A 22455-nucleotide genomic window follows, 5' to 3' on the forward strand; every position below is an offset into this window, starting at 1 on the left:
GTTCCAGAGACTGCTGTGATAAGTATATTGCCATACTATATATTGTTCTTGTCGTAGTTTTCCTGAATGAAATCAGTGTGAGAAGATTGGCTAAAGTCCAACGTGATGGACGTTTTCATCATCGCATTGCTATTTACTAGTGAGAGGATTTCAAACCCACGTAGCTGTGGCAGGTGAAAGGTGTGGCGTGGTGTGAGACGGGGCAAAATGTTATTAAACGCAGTCGATATAACTAGGGACGCATCAATACTGACAGCAAAAGTGTAGTAGCGCATATGAACATGTGGCACAGATGTGGTCCCGACAGAAAGTTCGGCTTAAGAGTAGTAGAGTGAATCAACATGTGTTGGTACAGATGTGGTCTCCACTGAAAATTCAGCGTAGGAGTAGTAGAGTGTACTGTATGAATGTGTGGTGGTACAGATTTGGCCTCCAAAGAGTTAGTTCTAGAGTTTGTTTACAACATATATACCACAGATTTGGATGAGAAGAATTAGGATCGTGTTCAGTGAAGGTGAGGAATCTCCAGAGGCTTTAAGGAAACGATTGGGAACCATTCCAGCAGTAGGTTGGAATCTCCAGTCTGGGCAGCTTGCTTCTTCTCCTTCTTCTACTTTGTATCCTCAAGCAGATCATTCCCTGAGTGGCCGGGTAGTGACTGACTGCTGATGGCTGGCTGTGTTTTGGACAAAGTTATGGATTATTTTATTTGTTGTTGGTATCCAGAAACTTTTCAATCAAATCAGCGGGACAGAATGGACTCGTTCTGATACTCCAACTGGAACCAGTACCTCACCTTCTCTTGAGACAGGAAGCCCTTGAAGTTGCTTTCCAGCTGGAGTTGATGTCTCTGCTCCTCCTCCGTGAGCTGGTTAGCCGATTGGGAACTCCTGAGCGATGGAGCTTGCTGGGCCAAAGGATCCAACATAACACCACTACAAACCTGCAGGACGAAATACTGTAGATATAGTACATAGATGAACAACGAATGAACAATGTAGGAAAATTTGAGAAATTGTCCCGGAGGGACTCTGAGTGAGCACTATGGGATACCTCCATGTTAAATGTTGAATTAGAATCTGTCCCTAAAAGCTCTAGCTATTTATAAAATCTGCAAGTTGGCCGCTCTTCTCACACTCAGACACTTCAAATGGTACAACACGTGGAAGAGTTGGAATTAGTGATAATGATCTAGCTGACCTCAACCTGGACAACCTGCACTGACGATGGCACTTTAGTTCTTAAAATTCCCCCGCACTAGATGATTGAATAAGTTGACTTCTTACAAGCTACTTGATTTACAAAGTATTGACACTATCACCTTGCTACCGGAGTAGCTAATACATTTGCTTCTTGCTGTAATACTACTGCCCAACACTATCAATAAGCACGCCATTGCTTCATTTTGGAAGCAGACCGTCTAGAAAGAACAAAAATCCATTCAAAATAAACCAGCCGTTATGGATGAAGGAACAAAATGACTAAATCGTCATGGAACTTACTGTGTGTCCAGTGAACACTGAAGACACCGAGTGGAACTTTGTCTTTGACCCCGATGACTGCACGCTGAGCACTGAATTCCTTAACGAAAAACCACTGTTCGAACCGGGGACACACTGCTTACGAGTACGCTTGTTCAAGAAGTGCAGACACGGAACCTGCTCAGCCAGAGTGTCCCTGTACATCCAGGTATTAAAGAGCAGGATTGAGACAAAGAAGACCAAGAATGCAGTTTGTAATGTTCAAATCAGTCACAGCTCTGTTTAGCTGAAGAAGTGGATGGGAACCTGTATTTGGAGTGAATGATGGCGTAGATGAAAGGATTATAAATGGCAGAGGCTTTGGCAATGATTGCAGGCACTGCTTTGGAATACGGTGTCAGGATGCTGCTATACCTGAAATGTAGAAAACGCCAATTATTTTCTTTAGCTGTAATACCACAGGGAATCCCGTTTGTTAGACGGTGTTCATTTTCTATAACAACAGATCCGACGTGCCGTCATGTAAATCACAGGATCGTTTCTATAGTACCGACCCGTTCACTGGGATACCTTCTATACCGGACGCTCCACTTAGATTAAACCTAATAATACACAGATTAAAAACGCGTTGTTTGTTCACAAATTGTTGATAATGGTGACTCGTTCTACGAGTCTGGACTACTAAACGGAAGGTCGTGAGCCCAAGGTTGTGAGTTCAAATTGCTGCTCTGTTAAGCTTCTATGGTTGGGTCCTTGAGCAAGACCCTTATCTCTCAACCACTCAATTGTAAACTGTACAAAACCAAGTAAGGAAAATTTTAATTGAATTGGTCAGCCTTGCTGCTTATCGTTCTGCTCCATTAGTCTGCACTCTAGAGGTTTAAACCAGCAGAATTTACCACCCGACACCACTATACTCGACTATATTACTACAAGAGGCTTTTTTTAAGTGCCTGAAAGTTTAGATATTGGATTTTTTTTCCCCATGTGAAAGTGACAACTGGAGCGGATTTTCCTTGGTGGATTTTCCGCCAGTCCTTGGCAAACACCAAGCATTTAGTCTCTAGTTCAATCCATTCCTGTTCATTATAAACTGTTTGCCATGTTTACCGCTTACTTTGTAGCCGGATGATAAATTGATGTAAGTCGGTCAGACACGGTCTGGCAGACTGTGCCTCTGGTTGTTGTTATGCGTCAACTCACATCACATAATTTCAACACTTCTGCGTGTGTATGAACCTGGCATTTACAGTACTAGCCGTGGGATCTGTGTAAGGCTTACCATGAGTAAGGAAGCGCAAACATGTTTGGATAAAAGAAGTCAGATAAACCAGTTTGTCAATTGTGCATCACATCTTTAAAGAACAATGTTGTGCACTGAATCTCAGCAAAAAAAACAAACAAACAAACAACAAAAAAGAGATATCTATAGCTACCCTGCCCAGGCGATGAGAGTAACGAAGGCGTAAGGTGACCAGGACAGCACAAACACGACAATGACCACAAAGGCGACCTTTGCCAGTTTCCACTCTCTCTTTATAGACTGCTGTTGAACCAGTGTGGTACTCCTCATCTGGGTGCCCAGGCTCTCGACATCTCTGAAAGCATGAAGTGAAGAAGTCACGTGAAGCTTTTTCACCGTTAGAGTAACCAGCCATAAATATAACGACGGTCTACCATGTGCGTTTATGTACGGTATATATGAATGATATTCTCAAGTAAAAGTACATTTCTTTAAATAATTTTTTTTTTTTTAAAAATGAAGAGTTCTTAGTAGTGAACCAGTTTTAGACCCTGCTGTGCGACCCCTAATGCATAAAATGATGTATATGCTTTCTATACCTTTACCTGCTCGTGTTACGAATCGCTAGAAACATGAAGACGTAGCAGTACGATATGATGCCCAAGGGGACAAAAAAGACCAAGCAGCACAGCATGAGCGTGTAGCTTTTGTTAGCTGGAGTTGACGTGACATAATCCCACGTGCAAGAAGTCATGAAGCCTTCTGGTACATAGGAGCCTGTCGGTAAGAAAACACAAATGATCTGTTCACGTTGGACATCGGAGACGTGTTTGTACCGTTTCTATACATTCTGGATAACAGTAGGCTCACGGAATGGTTTGATGAGCATAGAAATGCTAAAATATATGCTAGGGCCTTCGCAGTCACCAGATCTCAACCCAGGTTGAAGACCAGCAAGAGATTTTGGATCGACAAAAGAGCAAATGAAGGAATATTGTTTGGAAGAAGAGTATTGATCTCTCCAATACAGTCCCAGAGACTTGTAGAATCAATACCAAAGTCCAGTGAAGATGTTCTGGTGGCTTTCGTTGGCCTTAGTTTTTTTTTTTTTTTTTTATGCGTGTGTATCTAAGGTGCGTATTTCTTGTATTGGTAGAAAATCTAAAAAAAAAAAAATGCCCAATGAAACTTGATAGTCAACCACAAATATGTGCGTGAAGCAAAACAGAGTGAGCAAGAAGCACACAAAATGGCTGCCAACACTTACTCCATCCAAGTAAGGGTGCTGAACTCCAGGCCAGAGAGTAAATCCACACTATCAGGATGCTGATGAGCGTCCGGCGTTTAGAGGTCCAGCCGATCGCCTGCAGTGGCTTGGTGATTACTATGTAGCGGTCGATGGAGATGGCCACCAGGTTAATCATGGAAGTGATGCCAAACAAAGCACTACAGAAGGCATAGATCTCACACCCTAAACAGCAAAGCGATGCAGAAAAACCTGTGAGAAATTCCTTCTGGGAGTTCAGTAAAAAAAAAAAGTTTCGATATGAAAGATTATCTGATAGGTTCGAAGACGTTTTTATAGTACCTGTTTTTCCAAACACCCACTCCTTATACAGACTACTGACAAAAAACATGGGCGACTGAGTGCTGACCATGAGGAAGTCGCTCACAGCAAGGTTGACAATGAAGTAGTTGGGTGGAGAGCGTAGTTTCTTGTTACTGGAAGGAAAAATGGGAAAATACAGCTGCTGATAACGAATTTTACACCTGTTAAGATCTTTAATTGCTTTAGGAGTCATATTATTTAATGGTGATGTAATGTAACGGTAAGCGTATAATGTAGGAATGTCCATCACTATTAGCTGTCTCCATCTTGTGCGCCTAATACCAAAATAGTCCGAGGCTGTCGACTCTTGTAATTCAGTTTATTTGAAGTACATGTACATGGAGCAGCAGTCACTTACACACAATCATACACCCCCCTCCCCCCCACACCCACCCACCCACACACACACACCCCTCCCCACACACACACACATTGAAGCTCCTCAAGTAATCATCTGCTGATGAGCATTCCAAAGTCCTCCATTAAGAATCCATTCACGGAATGTCGCAGAAATGAAAACCGTCAAACCCTAAAAGCTGCACTACAAGCACTCTAAAAGCTACAGGTTACATGCACCTTTCCAGGTAAAAGATCCTAAGGAAAAGTACAGTTCGGGACCTTTATTTGTGATGGCTTGCAATGATATTATCTCTGAAGTAAAACGGCATATTCTGCATTCTATGCGAATTAAGATTTCCTGCTATGGCCATTCAGAACAGTCTAAGATAAGTTGACCTACCAGAAGAATGCGTAGATAACGAGTGCATTCCCGATGACGCCCACAGTCCCGATGACCGCCACGATGGAAGCCGTGATGTAGTGCACGTGGTCTGGAACATCCACCTTTCTGTAGAAACCTCGATCCATGTCCAAGTCGTTCTGGAACAACAAATACGGACGACAGACAATCTATCACTAGTGCTTTCAATCAGAATACTGCCTCATGCTCCCTTTCGCGCTGATGTTTCACCTGCTCTCTCTCTCTCTCTCTCTCTCTCTCTCTCTCTGAGTGATTCCCCACCCTCTCGCTCTCTCTCTCCAGTTATACAAGAATACAGTAAACACGATGTTACATATGATGTTACATATGATGTGCTGACAAGCAAGTACACTAACGTGTGAGACCTTTTCAACTGTTCAAACTCATTTAAATGACAGGAAGCAAGTTGAAACCTTGCAATTGGCTCAAAATAATGCACCTGAATAAAGGAAACATCTTCTGTTCTTTTGTTGGTTTTGTGATGTTACATCAATCGTCCCCAAACTACAGGGACAAATCAATAACACTCAAAGCAGTCTCAGTCTTTGTAGGAGAGAGCAGCCACAACATCTTGCAAGGGGTAAAAGCCATGATGTTGTAGTTAGGAACATTAGGGTTTGGTGTAGCAAGTTGGAACATCAACAGCGTTCGCATTCACTCTTTAATTTACAATTATCCATATTATTAATCATTTAATTTTTTAAAAAGAAATCGGATTGCAGATATTTCGCGTTTTCGTCGTATCAAATATGTATTTATTAATGAACATCTGTAATATTTATGCAAATTAGGTTTTGTCTCAATAAACATGAATATATTTGCATACTTAATTAAAGCAAAAAAAATCTTAGAAACTTGATACGTTTGATACATTTTACAAAAGGTTTTTTTTTTCTTGCACATCTTGATGCACCGATTTCCTCCACCTTCTACTGTAAAACGTCATGTGAACTTATTTCTTCTCTTTAACTCCGCTTGTCGTGGCGCGTGTTGGATATTGAGCTCAAGTTTGTACGTTTTTTGAAAACTCAAACTTAAAGTAATCGATTGTCTTGACTTGTAGAACTTGTGACGTGTGACTTTTTGAGTTGAAACACGTTGAAACTTCAAACTCAACTTGAGTCTACTCGCGTTTTTAAGGCGGCCGGTGAACTTTCATGTCTAAGTTTAACCACCTGAAATGTCTCACAGTGCATTCTCAGATTTTCATTGGGTGGGCTTTGGGCTTTTTAGGTTTTCCAAAGGCATGATGGTCTGACTTGAACTGAAGCCAGTTATTAGTAGAGGCCAGGTCTGAATAATGGAGCCATTGTGCAAACTGTCCATTTTCTTGTACAGCTTAATATCATGTGGTTAAACCCAGCTTAAACCCAGCCATGTTATCATTTTCAGCCACAACAGCATGTATTGTAACACTCACATGAAACTTATTTTTGGTTGAGCGTCTCATTCGGCTGTCCTGGGGTTCTATCCCCCGGAGAGTGGCGGCCATAAGAATGGACTTGTCTAACTACTTTGTCACCGCAATCAGTGAAAGTTTTCTGATAATCATTTCAGAAGCACCTCTCCCTTGCTTTTGTAGTGTCAATAGACATATTTGCCTTGCATGTTGCCGGGATCGGATCATCCTGGAACATATCATTCATTTTACTCAATGAATTAACTCCAGAATCCCAAATGGACCTCCATAAAGATCTCCAATCTGTTGCTCATCAACTGATGTGTCCTCCTCAGAGCTTTCACATTCTTGTACTGCTGGCTGGCCATCGTCATCTCCTGACAGCTGTGAAGACTGTCTTAGCATTTTTTCTTTTTTTTTCTGTCCTCTTTATTGAAAAAGTGAAAATATCAGTTGAAAAAGAGAGTCAGCAAGTCCTGTTGTCTGCTGAGCAGGACACTGATTAAAAGGGTTAAACTGATAAAACTAGTACTACAAATGTTCTGAAACTGTAGTTAAATACAGTCTTTCTTTTCTTTTTTTAAACAAATTGAATATCTGCCCCAGAAACATCATATCTTCAATTAGTTACCTCGCTTGCTGCCATAAAATGCATAAAATTACGGTATCGTGACATAACCACGAAGACAAACCTTAGAAAACAGACAAACAAACAAACAAACAAACAAACATTGCAGCCCATCATTTTTTTTTAAAAAAACAAACTCTTTTTTAGATTTGTCTCACTCGGCATGATCTGTCAATAAAAACCATTATGTGACCCTGAAATGCCAGAAATACACCAAGCTGCCTTGAAAATGTCAAATTGCAACCTTAGTGTCGTTAGTATCGATTAACCGAGGCAGTGAACCAAACTGACATCAAATCGAACAAAGGCAGTTTGCTATAGCTGATGCTTGTTCGAATAAGCCTTTCTAAATGATCATGGAGTCCTACAGTATATACGCCCCCCCTTATACACCTCCCTTGACATTCAATGGAAATCAATGAACTGAAGAACGGTTCTACCGCTCGTCATTGTCTGAAAAGTGGTACTTATTGGTACTATGTTGAAGTAACAATGAAGAAAGTGACTGTATATATCCATCCATCCATCCATCCATGCATCTTCTATACCGCTTTATCCTTTTCAGGGTCACGGGGAAACCTGGAGTCTATCCCAGGGAGCACCGGGGACAAGGCGGGGTACACCCTGGACAGGGTGCCAATCCATCGCAGGGCACAATCACATACACACTCACACACCCATTCATACACTACGGACACTTTAGACACGCCAATCAGCCTACCATGCATGTCTTTGGACTGGGGGAGGAAACCGGAGTGCCCGGAGGAAACCCCCGCAGCACGGGGAGAACACGCAAACTCCAACTATATACATTTACATTTTAATTTCAAAATGGCTAATTTAGAACTTCCTCCAAACACTATGTGGGAAGAAAGAGTGTGTGTGATTGAGGGGGGGAGTAAAGAACTATGGCTAGGAACCAAGCAAGAGTATCATGTGTATTTAATGAGACACAGTCATAATGGAGCAAATAATAATAAATGTGGTCACAAAAATCAGGGTATGACATCAACACAGAGCTAAAACGAGAAGAAACCAGGATTCTGTGGCATGAGTGGATCACTATGCATGAATTATATTAACACCACAGCGCTGTTGAAAGCTCGGTTCTGATTGGTCAGAAGGTGTAAAAGTTTCTATGACAGCAGCTCTGGCTGGAATTCTGATATTTTGTATACAAGGGCTTAAAAAATAAAATGAAAAAACGTGCAGGTGTTGACATGGTGATGTTTTCTGTAAGTAACATTTATTTATCTTTTGTGGAAGGAGTCTCCAGTGTCAGTGCTCCGTAACAATGAGAGGTAAAGTTAAAACTTTACGTTTTCCTTCCGCAGGAAAGTCTTTAGAATGGAGGACTTTTTGCGCTGTGCCGTTTCTCCGAATGACTGTTTATAGCTGCTACATAAGGAAGAACAGGATCCAAGTCGTTTCATAGATGACAGGACAAGAGCGTGACAAGAATTTAACTGAAGCATTTAAAAAAAAAACACACACACACACACACATGGGGGAAATAAAACGTATGATGTGTCATTCTTTAATAAATAGAAAATTGCGCTCGTTGGCTTCACGTTTGGCCACATCACGCCACCCGATCGTTGATTACTTTCCTATAACAGCACACCCTGAGGCGATATGAGGAAGAAACCTCGAGAGGAACCAGACTCAAAAGGGAACCCGTCCTTATCTGGGTGGCAGCGGATAGCGTAATTCTACATAAGTCCCCTCCATAAATGTGCTAATACTACATGCTCAAATAGTGCAGTTGTCCAACCAGGAAAACTCTTTACAGTTTTTACACCTCGTCTGTTTTGTTGGACTTCTCCACTGTTCACCGATCAACCGGTTGCTCAGAGTTTCACACACGGTCCCACACGGCTACGAATCAGCTGTAAATCCTCAATCTACCAAGTAATAAAGGAAAAGCATTACATCATGTGAGTTACAGGCACATAACGTGAGTGTACCTCATCGTGTGGATTGCAACATCATACCGTACTTGTGATATTAACATGAACTAACACCTATTTTGGTCAGTCTATTTCTCTAAAAGAACCCTGGTTACGCAAATCCCCTTCAGATTAATTACTTTCTATCAGGTAAAGTCCTGACCATGTGACATCTCACCCAGCCTTTCAGTCATTCAACACAGAATTGCAATTAATTAAAACTGGACATGGATGACAACGGTAATGATTATAAGCAAGCGCTTAAGCTGAAAGTATGATGATTAAAATGATGCTCATGTTCCCTCGGGAGAATGAACCCGGTTTAATGCGGAACAGCCATATGGTCACACGTACAGTGCTTAGAAAGGGGGGAAGGTTTAATAAACCTCAGTAAGAGACCTTCAGGCTACTGGATAAAGCCTGTTTATTCTACACACATCTGCATATACTGTATTTAGAGCCATCAATAATTTATCTAGGTACATCCAGGTCAGCGAACAGGACTTTTTACACACACGTATATCTACATATGCGTCTCATATATACCGGTTTGGGGAGTGACGCAACGGCGTTATACAATCAGGATACAAAAAAGTGGTAACTTTTTATAACAGCCGTGACTCACGTGAGCAACGTCGTCGTGGACGCACAAATAAATGTTGAATTTTAAATAAAGTTAATTCGGTAGGAATGAAATGCTTTCGTGATGTAATGTTACCCCCATCTTTTTTTCTTTTTTTTTTCTTAAAACAAATCCAAACATTGAACACGTTTTTAAGCTGTAAATAAAAGTATTTTTAGATCACATTGTATCATTGTTTATCAATGTTACAATGTAACATTGTTTATCTTGACTTTATTTACATATGTGACCTTGAAGTAATTTATATATATATATACATATATATATATATATATATATATATATATATAAATAGTCAATAAAAAATGTACCTGAATTTAGAAACAAAGCAAAATTTACACAAAAAAGTATTTGACAGATTTCTCTTACCTGCACAAACCTCTCCGTTTCCCCTGTGCATTGATATCAAACGCTGTTGTTCTCAATTCGTTCTGCTGAATTACGAGACATGCGACATAAACCCGTGTCTGTGTGCCCGGAGACGCTGCGAGTTCTCCGTGAGAAAGCGTGGACATGGAAGTACAGTATGTTTTTAAGTGCGATCGTTACGTGTCAGAGCGATTGAAATGGAAAAGTGGGAAAAGAGAGAGAAAAAAAAAGCCACTCGAGTAAATCCGGAGCTAAACCTCTTAGATGTTTAATCCTATAAGATAAGACAGGAGCTGTCATTTTATGTCATTTTCTGTTTTCCACATCAGAAGTTCAACACCGGGGAGAAATCTGTGGCATTAGAAACCTCCATCATCATCATCATCATCATCATCAGAGTGAGTAATTATGGAAACGGGATAACTGCGTGTAATGGCAGTTCTACACCGATAAAGTACGCTATATATAAATTGTGATGATTTTTTACCTTATTATTTTCACATCATTCAACGTATTGAATTAAGGCCAGATTCAGTACGTGTGTAGAAAGAAAAAAAATAAATAAATAAAAAAAACACTACGCAGGGCCTCTACAGTCTCAGCCAATTCCAACTCGCCGAGTCGACCTTATCGGTCGCGGAGGGTGAAAATTAGCCGTCATTAGCTAAAAGATAGCAGTTTCTTAGCGACGATCCTATGAACATGGCGACTGACCTCCTGGGATTCAAACTGCAGTGTGACAAGAGAACCGCAACGGAACCCTAACGATCTACTGTTTAATATAAATGAAAGAATGTTTTTGTGAAACAATTCGGACAGTTTATGTTTATATAAAATAAGGAATGAAATCTATCGAGGCGTGCAGTTATTAGAAAAATAATCAGCACCAGGCCGTGTGATTCGGCTCAGGGTTCGGTAACAGGACAGGAATTTGCTGAAGGCTAAAATGTTGAACTTTTGACACAAAAACAGCAGGCGGTTATAAAGCAGTGGTTAAGATGTTGGAGGATCGATCAGTCATGAGTTCAAATCAAAGCACTGCCACTGCTGGGCCCTTGATTAAGACTCTTAACCCTCAACTGCTCAGTTGTATAGAAGAGATCAATGTAACTGTATACCCAAATAGTCCAGGCCATGTGTGAAACGAGTTACGTCTGTATAACTGCACGGTCTGGAGTGTGGTATTCTGATTATACCACAGCAATTTGCAAAGATTGTAATGATTCATTTATTAATGGATGACACTTCACTTTTTTTAAAGTTTATATTTAATGTTGTGGAACGTCTGTGAGACGAGTTATTTCCTGTTATTACTTATGTTTACATGTATGTTTATTCGTTCAGCGGACGCTTGTACCCAGAGCGACTTACAAACGAGGAAATGCAAGCAGAGCGATAGATCCAGGCTGAGAACACTGCGAGTAGTGCTACTGTACAAGGTTTATAATGGAGTTCGGAAGAGGTGGGTCTTTAGCGGGTTTTTAAAAAAAAATACTGATAGATTCTGCAGTCCGGTTTTAGGTTGGAAGATCATTCCACCACTGAGGGACAGTCAGTGTGAAGAGAGGTTACGTTATAGCAACGATAAACTGTATCTCCTCTCCCACACTCTATCTCTCTCTCTTTCTCTCTCTCTCTCCCCCACTCTCTCTCTCTCACTCTCCCCCACTCTCTCTCCCACTCTCTCTCTCTCCCCACTCTCTCTCTCTCACTCTCCCCCACTCTCTCTCCCACTCTCTCTCTCTCCCCACTCTCTCTCTCTCACTCTCCCCCACTCTCTCTCTCTCCCCACTCTCTCTCTCTCACTCTCCCCCACTCTCTCACTCTCCCCCACTCTCTCTCTCTCACTCTCTCTCTCTCTCACTCTCTCCCACTCTCTCTCTCTCACTCTCTCTCTCTCTCTCTCACTCTCACTCTCTCCCACTCTCTCTCTCCCCCACTCTCTCTCTCTCACACTCTCTCTCTCTCCCCACTCTCTCTCTCTCTCTCTCCCCCACTCCCCCACTCTCTCTCTCTCCCCCACTCTCTCTCTCTCTCTCTCCCCCACTCTCTCTCTCTCACTCTCCCCCACTCTCTCTCTCTCCCCCACTCTCTCTCTCTCTCACTCTCTCTCTCTCTCCCACTCTCTCTCTCTCCCCCACTCTCTCTCTCTCACTCTCCCCCACTCTCTCTCTCTCTCACTCTCCCCCACTCTCTCTCTCTCTCCCACTCTCTCTCTCTCTCCCCCACTCTCTCTCTCTCACTCTCCCCCACTCTCTCTCCCACTCTCTCTCTCTCTCTCTCCCCACTCTCTCTCTCTCTCTCCCCCACTCTCTCTCCCCACTCTCTCTCTCTCTCTCACTCTCCCCCACTCTCCCCCACTCTCTCTCCCACACTCTCTCTCCCCACTCTCTCTCTCTCTCTCCCCCACTCTCCTACACTCTCTCTCCCACTCGCTCTCTCTCTCTCTCCCCCACTCTATCTCTCACTCTCTCGCTCCCCCACTCTCTCTCTCTCTCTCCCACTCTCTCACTCTCACACACTCTCCCACTCGCTCTCACTCTCACTCTCTCTCTCTCTCTCTCTTAATGGGAAGCACTGCAATGCACTGTGTGTGCTACAAAGTTCTGACACCGGAGACTCCTTCCTTAACTATTAAATAAATGTCTCCTAACTTCACCAAATCAGCGATTTTATGTGCTTTTTTGTTAAATTTTTATTATTATTATTATTTTTACGTGTTTATAATTTGTCTTAAATTACGTAGAGCATCTGCCATACAAGAAAATATGGATGAACTGTGAACACTATATATGAATAGTGACATGCCACGACATATATATATAATATATATATACATACACACACACAAACACACACACACACACACACAGGACTATATATAACAGTGCCATGGTGCGTAAATACAAGCTTCCCTGAAAGAGTAATCAATGAATTTTCCACTATAATATCTCTGAACGAAGATCTGAGGAGAGCCAAAGTGTCATTCTCAGATCTTTGTTCGCAGACTGTTTAAGACGTTCATAAAGAGCTCACAGGTCAGGCTGGCGTTTGAAGATCGTCATCGTCTCCCGCTTGCCCAGCTGAAGCATCACGCTTTCTGATTAAAGCATCCATGTGTGAAAGGGTACAAAAAGTGTTCACACAGATAAAAGCTTTCTGACTGCACCTCAGGATTTAAAAACACAGCCCACTAACCCAGCCATGACTGAGGGCATTACTTAAAGCGCAAAAACACAGAGGTTTTTAATGAGCTCCGGCACCAACGTCAAAGAAAATGCGGCTGGCGAATCAAAATCATTAAAGTAACTGACCTTTAGCAACTGTGGTTTATAATGTTGTTGTTGTTGTTGTTGTTTCTTAGTATTTTATTTTATTTGGCCCCATTTGACAGACTTTCATTCGAAGATGTCCTTCGGAAACATTCATTCTTGCATGATTACTTTTTTAAACATTTAAAAAAAAAAACAAAAAAAAACACCTAAATCAATTAAAATAAAACCTGACATTACTTACAGAACATTCATGAAGACATATTTCTATAAATTGCATGCTCTTTCTATTCAGTCTTTTTCTGACAAAAATATTTCCCCCCTTTTTTTTTTTTCTTTTCTTTTCCTCACTTTAAATAAGAATGCAGCACGGCCATGAACAGCGGCTGATCTTCTGAAGGTCTTCTCTGTCCGTCACGTACGAAACGTAAACAAGTGCATGTTTGTGTCGCAGGGAAGAGAAAAAAAAAAAAAGACAAGAAGCTATTTCAAGAGGAAACTGGCATACAACCAATATGGAACAAAAAAAAAACATTTAATGTCCTCTGTTGACAATTTCCTGACTGAAGAACCATGCTTGAAGGAAGACAATACACTGTGGGCTCTCAGAGGATCAGATCATGTAAGAGTTCTCTATGAAATCATTCTCGTCAGAGAAATATAATACAACTTAACTCTCATTCTCCCATCCGTAAATGTTTACCATGGGACCAGATAAAGTTCCTCCATGGTGCACGTAATAATAATAATAATAATTATAATAATAACAATAATATTAAGTTATAGATCACTATAGACACAACTACATAACTAAAAATCAATCAGACTGACATGCAGCGTTATAAAAAAAAAAAAAGGTATGACTTACTGCATGCTCAATTCAACTCTATATGATTTCTAAAGCACTTTTAACAACAGATATTCTCACAAAGCAGCTTTACAGAAATCAGGATGTAGATTTAGATCTTAGATCTCTAACGAGTGGTGACATCGGCGAGGAAAAACTCCCTGAGACCACATGAGTAGCAGCGTAACGACAGTTATATTTATTTTTTTTTAAAAACCCAGCTCTATAAAAGCATATCTCTCACCCGCAGTCTCTCCGCTTTTGCTCCCTGCTTTCTGTCCTGAGCTTCAAGGCAATTCTTCATCTCCTTTCGAAGCAGCACCCTTAAAAGGCGGGGCTTAATCTGAACTTGTGACAACAGCAGCTGAGGTCTTGACCACCTCCAGACCCCTGAGTGCCTTTCAAAATAAAAATAATAATAATAATAATAAATCACACCACCACCTAAAACTGAGAAGCAGATTTGAGAGCTCGTTTACAGATAATCATGGCCAGGAATTTCATCTTTTCTCATAGAGCAAAATTACAAATCCTGGTCCTGCTTAAGTAAATAAGCCCCAGTTCTCTGATCTTCCCATGTATCTGCGTGGGCAGTGGGTTACTCCACGTTGTACATCAACACTGATGTGTAGGTGATATAAAAGCGATGATTTGAGCTATGGCAAGCATCGAAATATCCAACAGATGTGTTAAAATGTGCGACAGCTGTGAGGACAAATCCTCTACTTATTAGCTCCTCTCTAATGTCAAGTTTGAGATGAGCAACAGCTGTAATTAATGATAATGATAATGATAATGAGTCTTGATTGGTCACAGCAAACTGAAATTCCTTTCTTCGCATACCCCAGCATACCAGGAAGTTGGGGTCAGAGCGCAGGGTCAGCCGTGATACAGCGCCCCCTGGAGCAGAGAGGGTTAAGGGCGTTGCTCAAGGGCCCAACAGTGGCAGCTTGGCAGTGCTGGGGCTCGAACCCCCGACCTTCCGATCAGTAACCCAGAGCCTTCTGCACGGAAGAGAACAGCGTCACCGTAAACAAACACCTCGTCGCATTTCAGCTTTTCTTCATTCATTGTTCCTTAGATTTTATACTATATATCTTAGTCTATCATTCCCTTGATTTATTTTCCCTCATTACACCTCTCGAAAATGCATCCTTGAATTCGGCAAAGCAATCCGTCAGACTCCTCCTCCTTCTCGCAAGGAGTTGTAGGAGATATTAACTGGAAAAGTGTCCACCGGAAGAGAACAGTAGAACATCTGGGTACCTTTGGGAATCTCGTTTCTCATCTCAGATACTGTTTAGTACGGATGCTATGCCGATTGGGACGCAGGAAGAGTGTGATCAGCAGTGGTCATGCTAGGACTCCAGAGAGTGAGACCTCTACTGGCTTGGCATGGAAATGTCCTTCTTTTGAAAGATCAGCAACGCTCAGCTAATTAACTGGTTATTGACGGTGTTGTCCAATATCCTTATAGTTACTTTGTTAGAAATACAGTTATGCTGCTGATCATTAGAGAGGTCTGTGTATATAAGTACCCTGGATATTTTTTTAAAAATATTATTTGAATATACGCATGATCACAAAGCTTGTTTTGATTTTTTTTTAATCCTAATTGCTCACTCATACAAACAAGGGACATCTTTTGTGACAAATGATGCTCTAATGACGCTCAGCATCATCTAATGGCTGGAAAACGCATTGATCTACTCCAAAATGCTACACAACAGGGTTTGATCCGCATCACTGCGGTCATCTCTGAGGCCTGATGCTGGTGGTGTGAGTAGTGCAAACCGGATTTGTGTGAGATGAGAGGAGACATGAGATTCCTCAAACAGAAGCCCAGTATAAACAAAGCCATGTCCTAGAATTGGCTTTTAATTACCTTGACTAAGCTGTTTGCAGCCCCTGGAAAAGCCACAAGGAGGTCTCTCGTGCAGCTGTGAGGCAACACGTGGACAAGATTATCCTACAAGCCGGTCTCTCTCACACTGCAGCAGTCAGACTGTCACCACGTCAAACTAATCACCAATCAATATCAATCAATTACTACTACTACTACTACTACTACTACTACTACTACTACTACTATTATTATTATTATTATTATTATTATTATTATTATTATTAAGAATAAGAAGATTATTATTATTATTATTATTACTTATTATTATTATTTTATATTTTTTATATTATTATTCTTGTTATTTTCTTCTTATTATTATTAACATTAAGATTATTATTATTATTAATATTAAAAAGAAGTAGATTATCATTACTATTTATTATTATTATTAAGAAGAACAAGAAGATTAATTTTATTATTATTATTATTAATATTAAGTAGTAGAAGGTTATTATTATTATTTATTATTATTAATAAGAACAAGAATATTAATTGTATTTATTATTATTAAGAAGAAGAAGATTATTATTATTATTGGTATTCTTATTATTAATATTAAGAAGAAGATTATTATTAATTATTATTAGAAGAAAAAGAATATTAATTGTATTTATTATTATTGGTATTATTATTATTATGAATATTAAGAAGAAGATTATTAATTATTATTATTATTATTAAGAAGAACAAGAATATTAATTGTGTTTTGTTATTATTATTATTATTATTATTATTATTATTATTATTATGCAGATAATACTTTAAATATATTCAAATACTTTCCAAAGGGAAATAATTCAAATAAAATAAAATAAAAAACATAATGGAAGAATCCAAAAACAGCAAAAAGGAAATGTAATAGAAATCAAGATGAATGAATTCAGACAAAACACTAATTGTATGTATGTATAAAATAGGAATTGTAGCTCAGAAAGAAACATTAAAATGAAATATTTCATGCAAAAAAAAAGTATAATAATAATTGGTCCTGAAATGATACAACAAATTTAAAAAGAAAAAAAAAAGAGAACACGCTTCCTGGATTGTGTTGTGTGTATTATGTGATCTCAATCTCCAATCAGAATACAGAAACTAAATAAAAACATGTTACCGACGTTGCTGTAGATAAATGTGCTGGGCTCATGCCTTGCCCTGTTTACTGGGAGTGATCTTAAAGCTACCGCGAAGATGATGTAAGGCAAAGCGTCCTCAGGACGGCCATCTCAAGAGAACCATCTAAAACATGCAGAGCAAAAAGCCCGAGCCCAGGAGAGCAGGACGAGAGACAGTCTGTCAAAGCGATGAAGAACAGCGTGTGTGAGATGCGAGTGGAGGTCATATGTGAACCACATGGAAAGGGAGTCGAGCCAGCGCACGCGAAACGCAGCGTTTCGGTGAAGCAAGATCTTTGTGAGAGAGAAGAACAACACGAAGCCAATGGCCTTGGAGGAGAAAAAAGTGCTCTCATTGCTGCAAATATCCATTCAAGTACACAATGGTCTGCAAAGGAGGCAGGGAACGCCCTCACAATATCTGTATTATACAAGAGCAGGCTAAAAATCAGGGTGAAGATATCATGAGGCATGGAAAGAAAGCAATATTTATAGATTTGAACAAGAACTGGGCCTTGCTATGACAAGTCACGGCAGCTGGAGTGCTGGAACGTCTTACATAAACACAAACGCGCTGGATGCATTTCGGTCGGGTGTGACAGGGTGAGACTACTTCCATTTGTATGGACCGCTGATTTTCCAGAAAGATTATCTACAATGCCTTGCATAAGTTTTCACCCCCTCTGAACTTTTCCACATTTTGTAGTGTTACCACCTGCTGTAGAAAATCAAACAGACGTACAGCAATTGCGATTATATGTCAGGAAACTATACAAAAAAAATAAATAAATAAAAATAGTCCATAATATTGAAGTGGAGGGAAAAAGTTGGGGATGAAACCGGAGTACCCAGATGAAGCCCCTGAGGCACGGGGAGAACGTGCAGGCTCTGTGCACGCACACATGCTCAAGGCGGGATTCGAACTCCCAGCCCATTTAAAATAACCTGTCTTCTTTATCTTATCTTTATCCATATTATCCTTTCAGATAATATAAAGTTGAAGTGCTTAAAGACTTTTTGTAGGGATAACGTGAGGAGGTGTGACATGGTTCCCGTCTCACACCTCCAGGGTCACTGGTTCGATCCTGAGCTCCTGTAACGGTCTCTTTTCTGTGTGCACAAATCTGTGCTATCAGATTTGTGAGATTATCCACTGAAGCAAAGGTGAGACTATCTTTTAGGGGAAAGTGAGTCACGTGTGCAGAAGGATGAATCGTGTAGTTCCGGAGGGCGAGAAGAGCCGCAGCTTTCGGAGCGTGACGGGAACAGCAGCGGCACTGGACGGTGCTACAGTGAATGCCCACATGATGGAGTAAAGATCTAAAATTATGAATGCTGGTTTCAAGCCTGATTAATTAAGTATTTGCGTCAGTAAAATGAATAAGTAGAAAATATTTCATTCAGAGCCAAGCATCAAGAAATATCAATTGCATAAGTGTGTAAAATATATTTTTTTTTAGGTCAATTTTAATGAAGAGAAATAGGATCCGTCTATTAGTTGAGCTCGACTGGTGATGAAACAAGCACGAGAAGAGGCATTTGTGGGAAGAAAAGAAAAAAATACAATGATTATCACAGCCCTATTAATCTCTCAAACAAATTAGGCTCGATTGATAGGTGACTAAACCTATTTTGAAAGGAAAGGAAAGGATTCTATGTTTTGTTTTTTTTTGGTCTGTGTCTCCTCCCATCATCCCCAGTCCAACCAACCAAGAACATTTCTACAGCAAAATCTGTGAAGTTGGGAAAAATGTAGTTTAAGTATATTCCCACGTGCTACCACCAGGGGACACTATCACATAAATTGCTGCAACACTCTTTTATTAGCCTTGTGTTACAATTCACATTTTAATAAGAAAGTGTAAGGTACTATAAAATTAACTAGAGTGTTGTGTTTAGATACTGATTATGCCTAAAGAGGATTATGGTTTACTATAGAATAAAAATGTAAAGGGGGGGTGATTTAAATTGCACAAACAGACAAAGCTGTGCAGATATGACCACTCATTTATTTGGTTATTTAAACACATTTCTCAAACCCCCCCCCCCCCTTTTAAACTTGTACAAGTCTGTCATTTTAGAGGCATAAACACCACAATACGACTAATTACACATTACAATATGATCTGCTGTAACCCATTCCAAATCAGAGCAATCTGAGGTCATTAGCCTGCAGGTGGTAGGGGTCAGAGGTGAAAGGTGACGACAACACATTCCTGGGCTGGGTGACCACCACTGGCTGACCCACACAAAGCTTGCACCATAGGACACGACCTCATGTCAGTCATCCTCCAGTTAACGTAGAGAATCTAACGCCATTTTGGAAGCCCGAGGTGGTTACGGCCACCTTAAACACCGTCGAGTGTGAAAAGTGATCGTAGTGAAAGGATGGACGGGGGTTGGGGGGGTGAAACGAAAACAAACAAAAAAGGACGCCGTTAGGTTACGCATTTTTTTTAATAACCCAGCGTAGGATGTAAGATTTAATAATTATAATCTTTACTTATCAAGTACACGTACAAGACATGGATTTTTTTTTGGGGGGGAAGGAGTCTCCAGTGTCAACAGAGGTAACGCTAAAGGATTCGACCTTTTCCTGTATGGGAAAGTCTTCCAGACTGAATCGTTGCGTTTTGTGGGTTTTATACCTCGTCAACATCATCACTGATTTATTTATTTATCCCCGTCCCCCTAGGACGGCACAACACGTCATGTTTTATTCCTTACTTATTCAATACCTACATATTAACGAAAGGCTTCCGCTGAATTTACATGCTGCCCTTCAGCCCAGAGCGGGATAAAGTGCTGACTGAAGATGAACGAATGAACGACGGATTACACAGTCGTGGACGGTCGTGTGACGCTAAAGGCATCGTTCCTGCTTTACACGATCTGTTCCATCATTTTCACCAACAATACACAACTTACTTCTTCTTCTACGACAATGTGCATGTCACAGTCATAAATAATCTTCCTTTATCACATGATCTGTGATGTACTGCAAAGTTTTCCGCTGCCTGCATCTGGCACACCTGCAGACTGAAAGGCCATAAATCATAGCTAGGAAGCGTGCGCGCTTCTAATTTGCTTCTTTGAAAGCCTAATGTACTTCCACGAACGACTAAGCGACAGCCATGGCTCGGACCAGGACGCTGAAACGTAGCACACGTCCGTGGATCAAGCGCAATTACTTTTACATCTTTAACACACTCAGGCGTACACCGTATCTATTCAGAGTCCAAAACAGAAGCACGCTGTTCATCGTAATTGTGATATTTGCTACACTATGTTTTGTTCTGTACAGACTGCAAATACTACACCGTAGAAACAGTTCACTACCCAATATGTACGTAAACGAACTGGTTACATTCCTGAAAGTAATGGCACCTGACTGTAAAAATGAATGAACATGCCCAAATCCCATTATTAGAAGCTTCAAGAGAGGAAGATATCTCACACAAGAGCAGCAAGATGACTGACAAACTGCTAAATCATTCATTTCCAGCGTGCTAAATGGCTGGGACTAGGTTTAGGTGAACAGCAAGCGGGCGTGTGTAAACGTTTGAACCGGTTCATTTGTGTCAGTTCAGTTATTTTGGTGTCTTGTGGGTTATATTTAAACCTCTGCTATGTGAAATAGCGTATTCAGGGCCGAGCTCAATAATTATTTAATTTTTTTCTAAATGACAATTTTCATGATCTCTCTTCATTATTGTAAATCATTAACATTTCGCAGATTATGCAAGGGGGTGTGTAAACTTATTACCTCAAATGTAAGACTCGAGTTTAGTACCGAGATTGCAGACAGAAGCGTAAATGAATATGACGCGCACCGAGGGCCACATTCGACGAGGTTCCTTTACGAACCCGCCGTAACCGACGGGTCTCATAGTGAACAATATAAACGATTATACTAGAACAAACAGAGCACCGGTACAATCAGGTATGCATATAAATATTATATTAAAATAAACCTCTCTAAGACAGAGACACCCAGTGACGCCCGGTCGTCTCTTCTCACGCCGATCCGGGCTCGCGTATTCTTTTGCTTTGATCTCTGTGGTGGAATTTCTAAAAGAGTCCTTCACGTTTCTCGAGGTGGTGTTCATGCCTACAGACTTGGAGACGAAGCTTTCAGACCGGGACACACTGGAAGACCGTTTCCGAGGAGATGAGCGGCATGTTTTCGATCCTGAACCTTTGTATTCGTGGCTCAGAGTGACTTCAATGCATTCCACGTGTCTTACCCAAACACGGCGCCAAACACGACCCTCACTGAACCCTGACTTTCACGTGAACCCAGAGGTCGGCCGCATGCTATTTCCATTTCGACCAAACCTGAAGCCCACACACACACACACACACACACACACACACACACACACACACACACGCTTGTCTTACTATCCTTGTGTGGACCTTCCACAGACATAATTATTAAAGCAGCTGATTAATGCTACACTAAATCTCAATAAGCAGAAATAAACCTTTTGGCTCTTTTGAAATAAAAACGAAAAAATTTTTACATTAACATTAAAGGACTTCAATCTATCATACAGCAGCCATCAACTCTCACACTGCTCGAATGCTCGTTCCATATATTTCACGTTACATCTGCAACTCACTGCCATCCTGTGGACGCAGAGGAAAAGCACCGTGACCACAGACACAGCCTGTCGAAACAGCCTGGTGGTCCTGAGCACGCCTCCACAGCTGCAAATAATATTGTCCTAAGGCACGTTTCTGTCTCCGACTCCTCCGGGACCGGCGCAGATACAAGGTTCGACCTGGAGTAGACCAGGCCTTGATCTTACACCACTTTCCCTGTGGTACACTGGGGACAGTGGGGGCTGATGGTCCACACTTTACCTCGACGCCTCCGTAAAACATTCCACCCTTCAATAAAACTCCTTCTCGAAGCTACAGGCAAAACACAGCAACCACACATTTATCTGCGGATCGAGTTCCTTACATAATAACGTGTTGGGAGTCTGTCTTAATGAACCCCATGACTAAAGGAGTGGTGTTGTCAGAGGTGAGCCGATATTACGTACGCCGTCTTGAATAAATATTCGCCCCCACCAAACTTGAACTTTTCGACATTTTGTAGCGTTAAAACCTGGAACTGTGATGAACTTAATTATCATTGTGATCATAATCATGAATACACACGAAACAGCCCGTGATACTGTGCAGTAGAAAAGGCCAGGAGTCCGAGGAAGAAAGCGAAATCGGCC

General features: G+C 40.9%; 1 protein-coding gene across 1 annotated transcript; it reads right to left on the reverse strand.

The window, feature by feature from the left end:
- Positions 1 to 451: 451 nt before the first annotated feature.
- opn4xa (opsin 4xa) lies at positions 452 to 14934 on the reverse strand. Its single transcript, XM_053645351.1, has 10 exons — positions 14445 to 14934; positions 5073 to 5212; positions 4313 to 4446; positions 3992 to 4195; positions 3330 to 3501; positions 2918 to 3079; positions 1788 to 1895; positions 1503 to 1677; positions 797 to 943; positions 452 to 676 (listed from the first exon to the last, which is right to left on the reverse strand). Exons 1-10 carry the CDS (start codon positions 14502 to 14504, stop codon positions 611 to 613), a joined length of 1368 nt encoding a protein of 455 aa, XP_053501326.1. The 5' UTR covers positions 14505 to 14934; the 3' UTR covers positions 452 to 610.
- Between the last annotated feature and the right edge of the window lie 7521 nt (positions 14935 to 22455).

The sequence above is a fragment of the Ictalurus furcatus genome, chromosome 16 (genome assembly GCF_023375685.1).
Source record: "Ictalurus furcatus strain D&B chromosome 16, Billie_1.0, whole genome shotgun sequence".
NCBI lineage: Eukaryota > Metazoa > Chordata > Actinopteri > Siluriformes > Ictaluridae > Ictalurus > Ictalurus furcatus.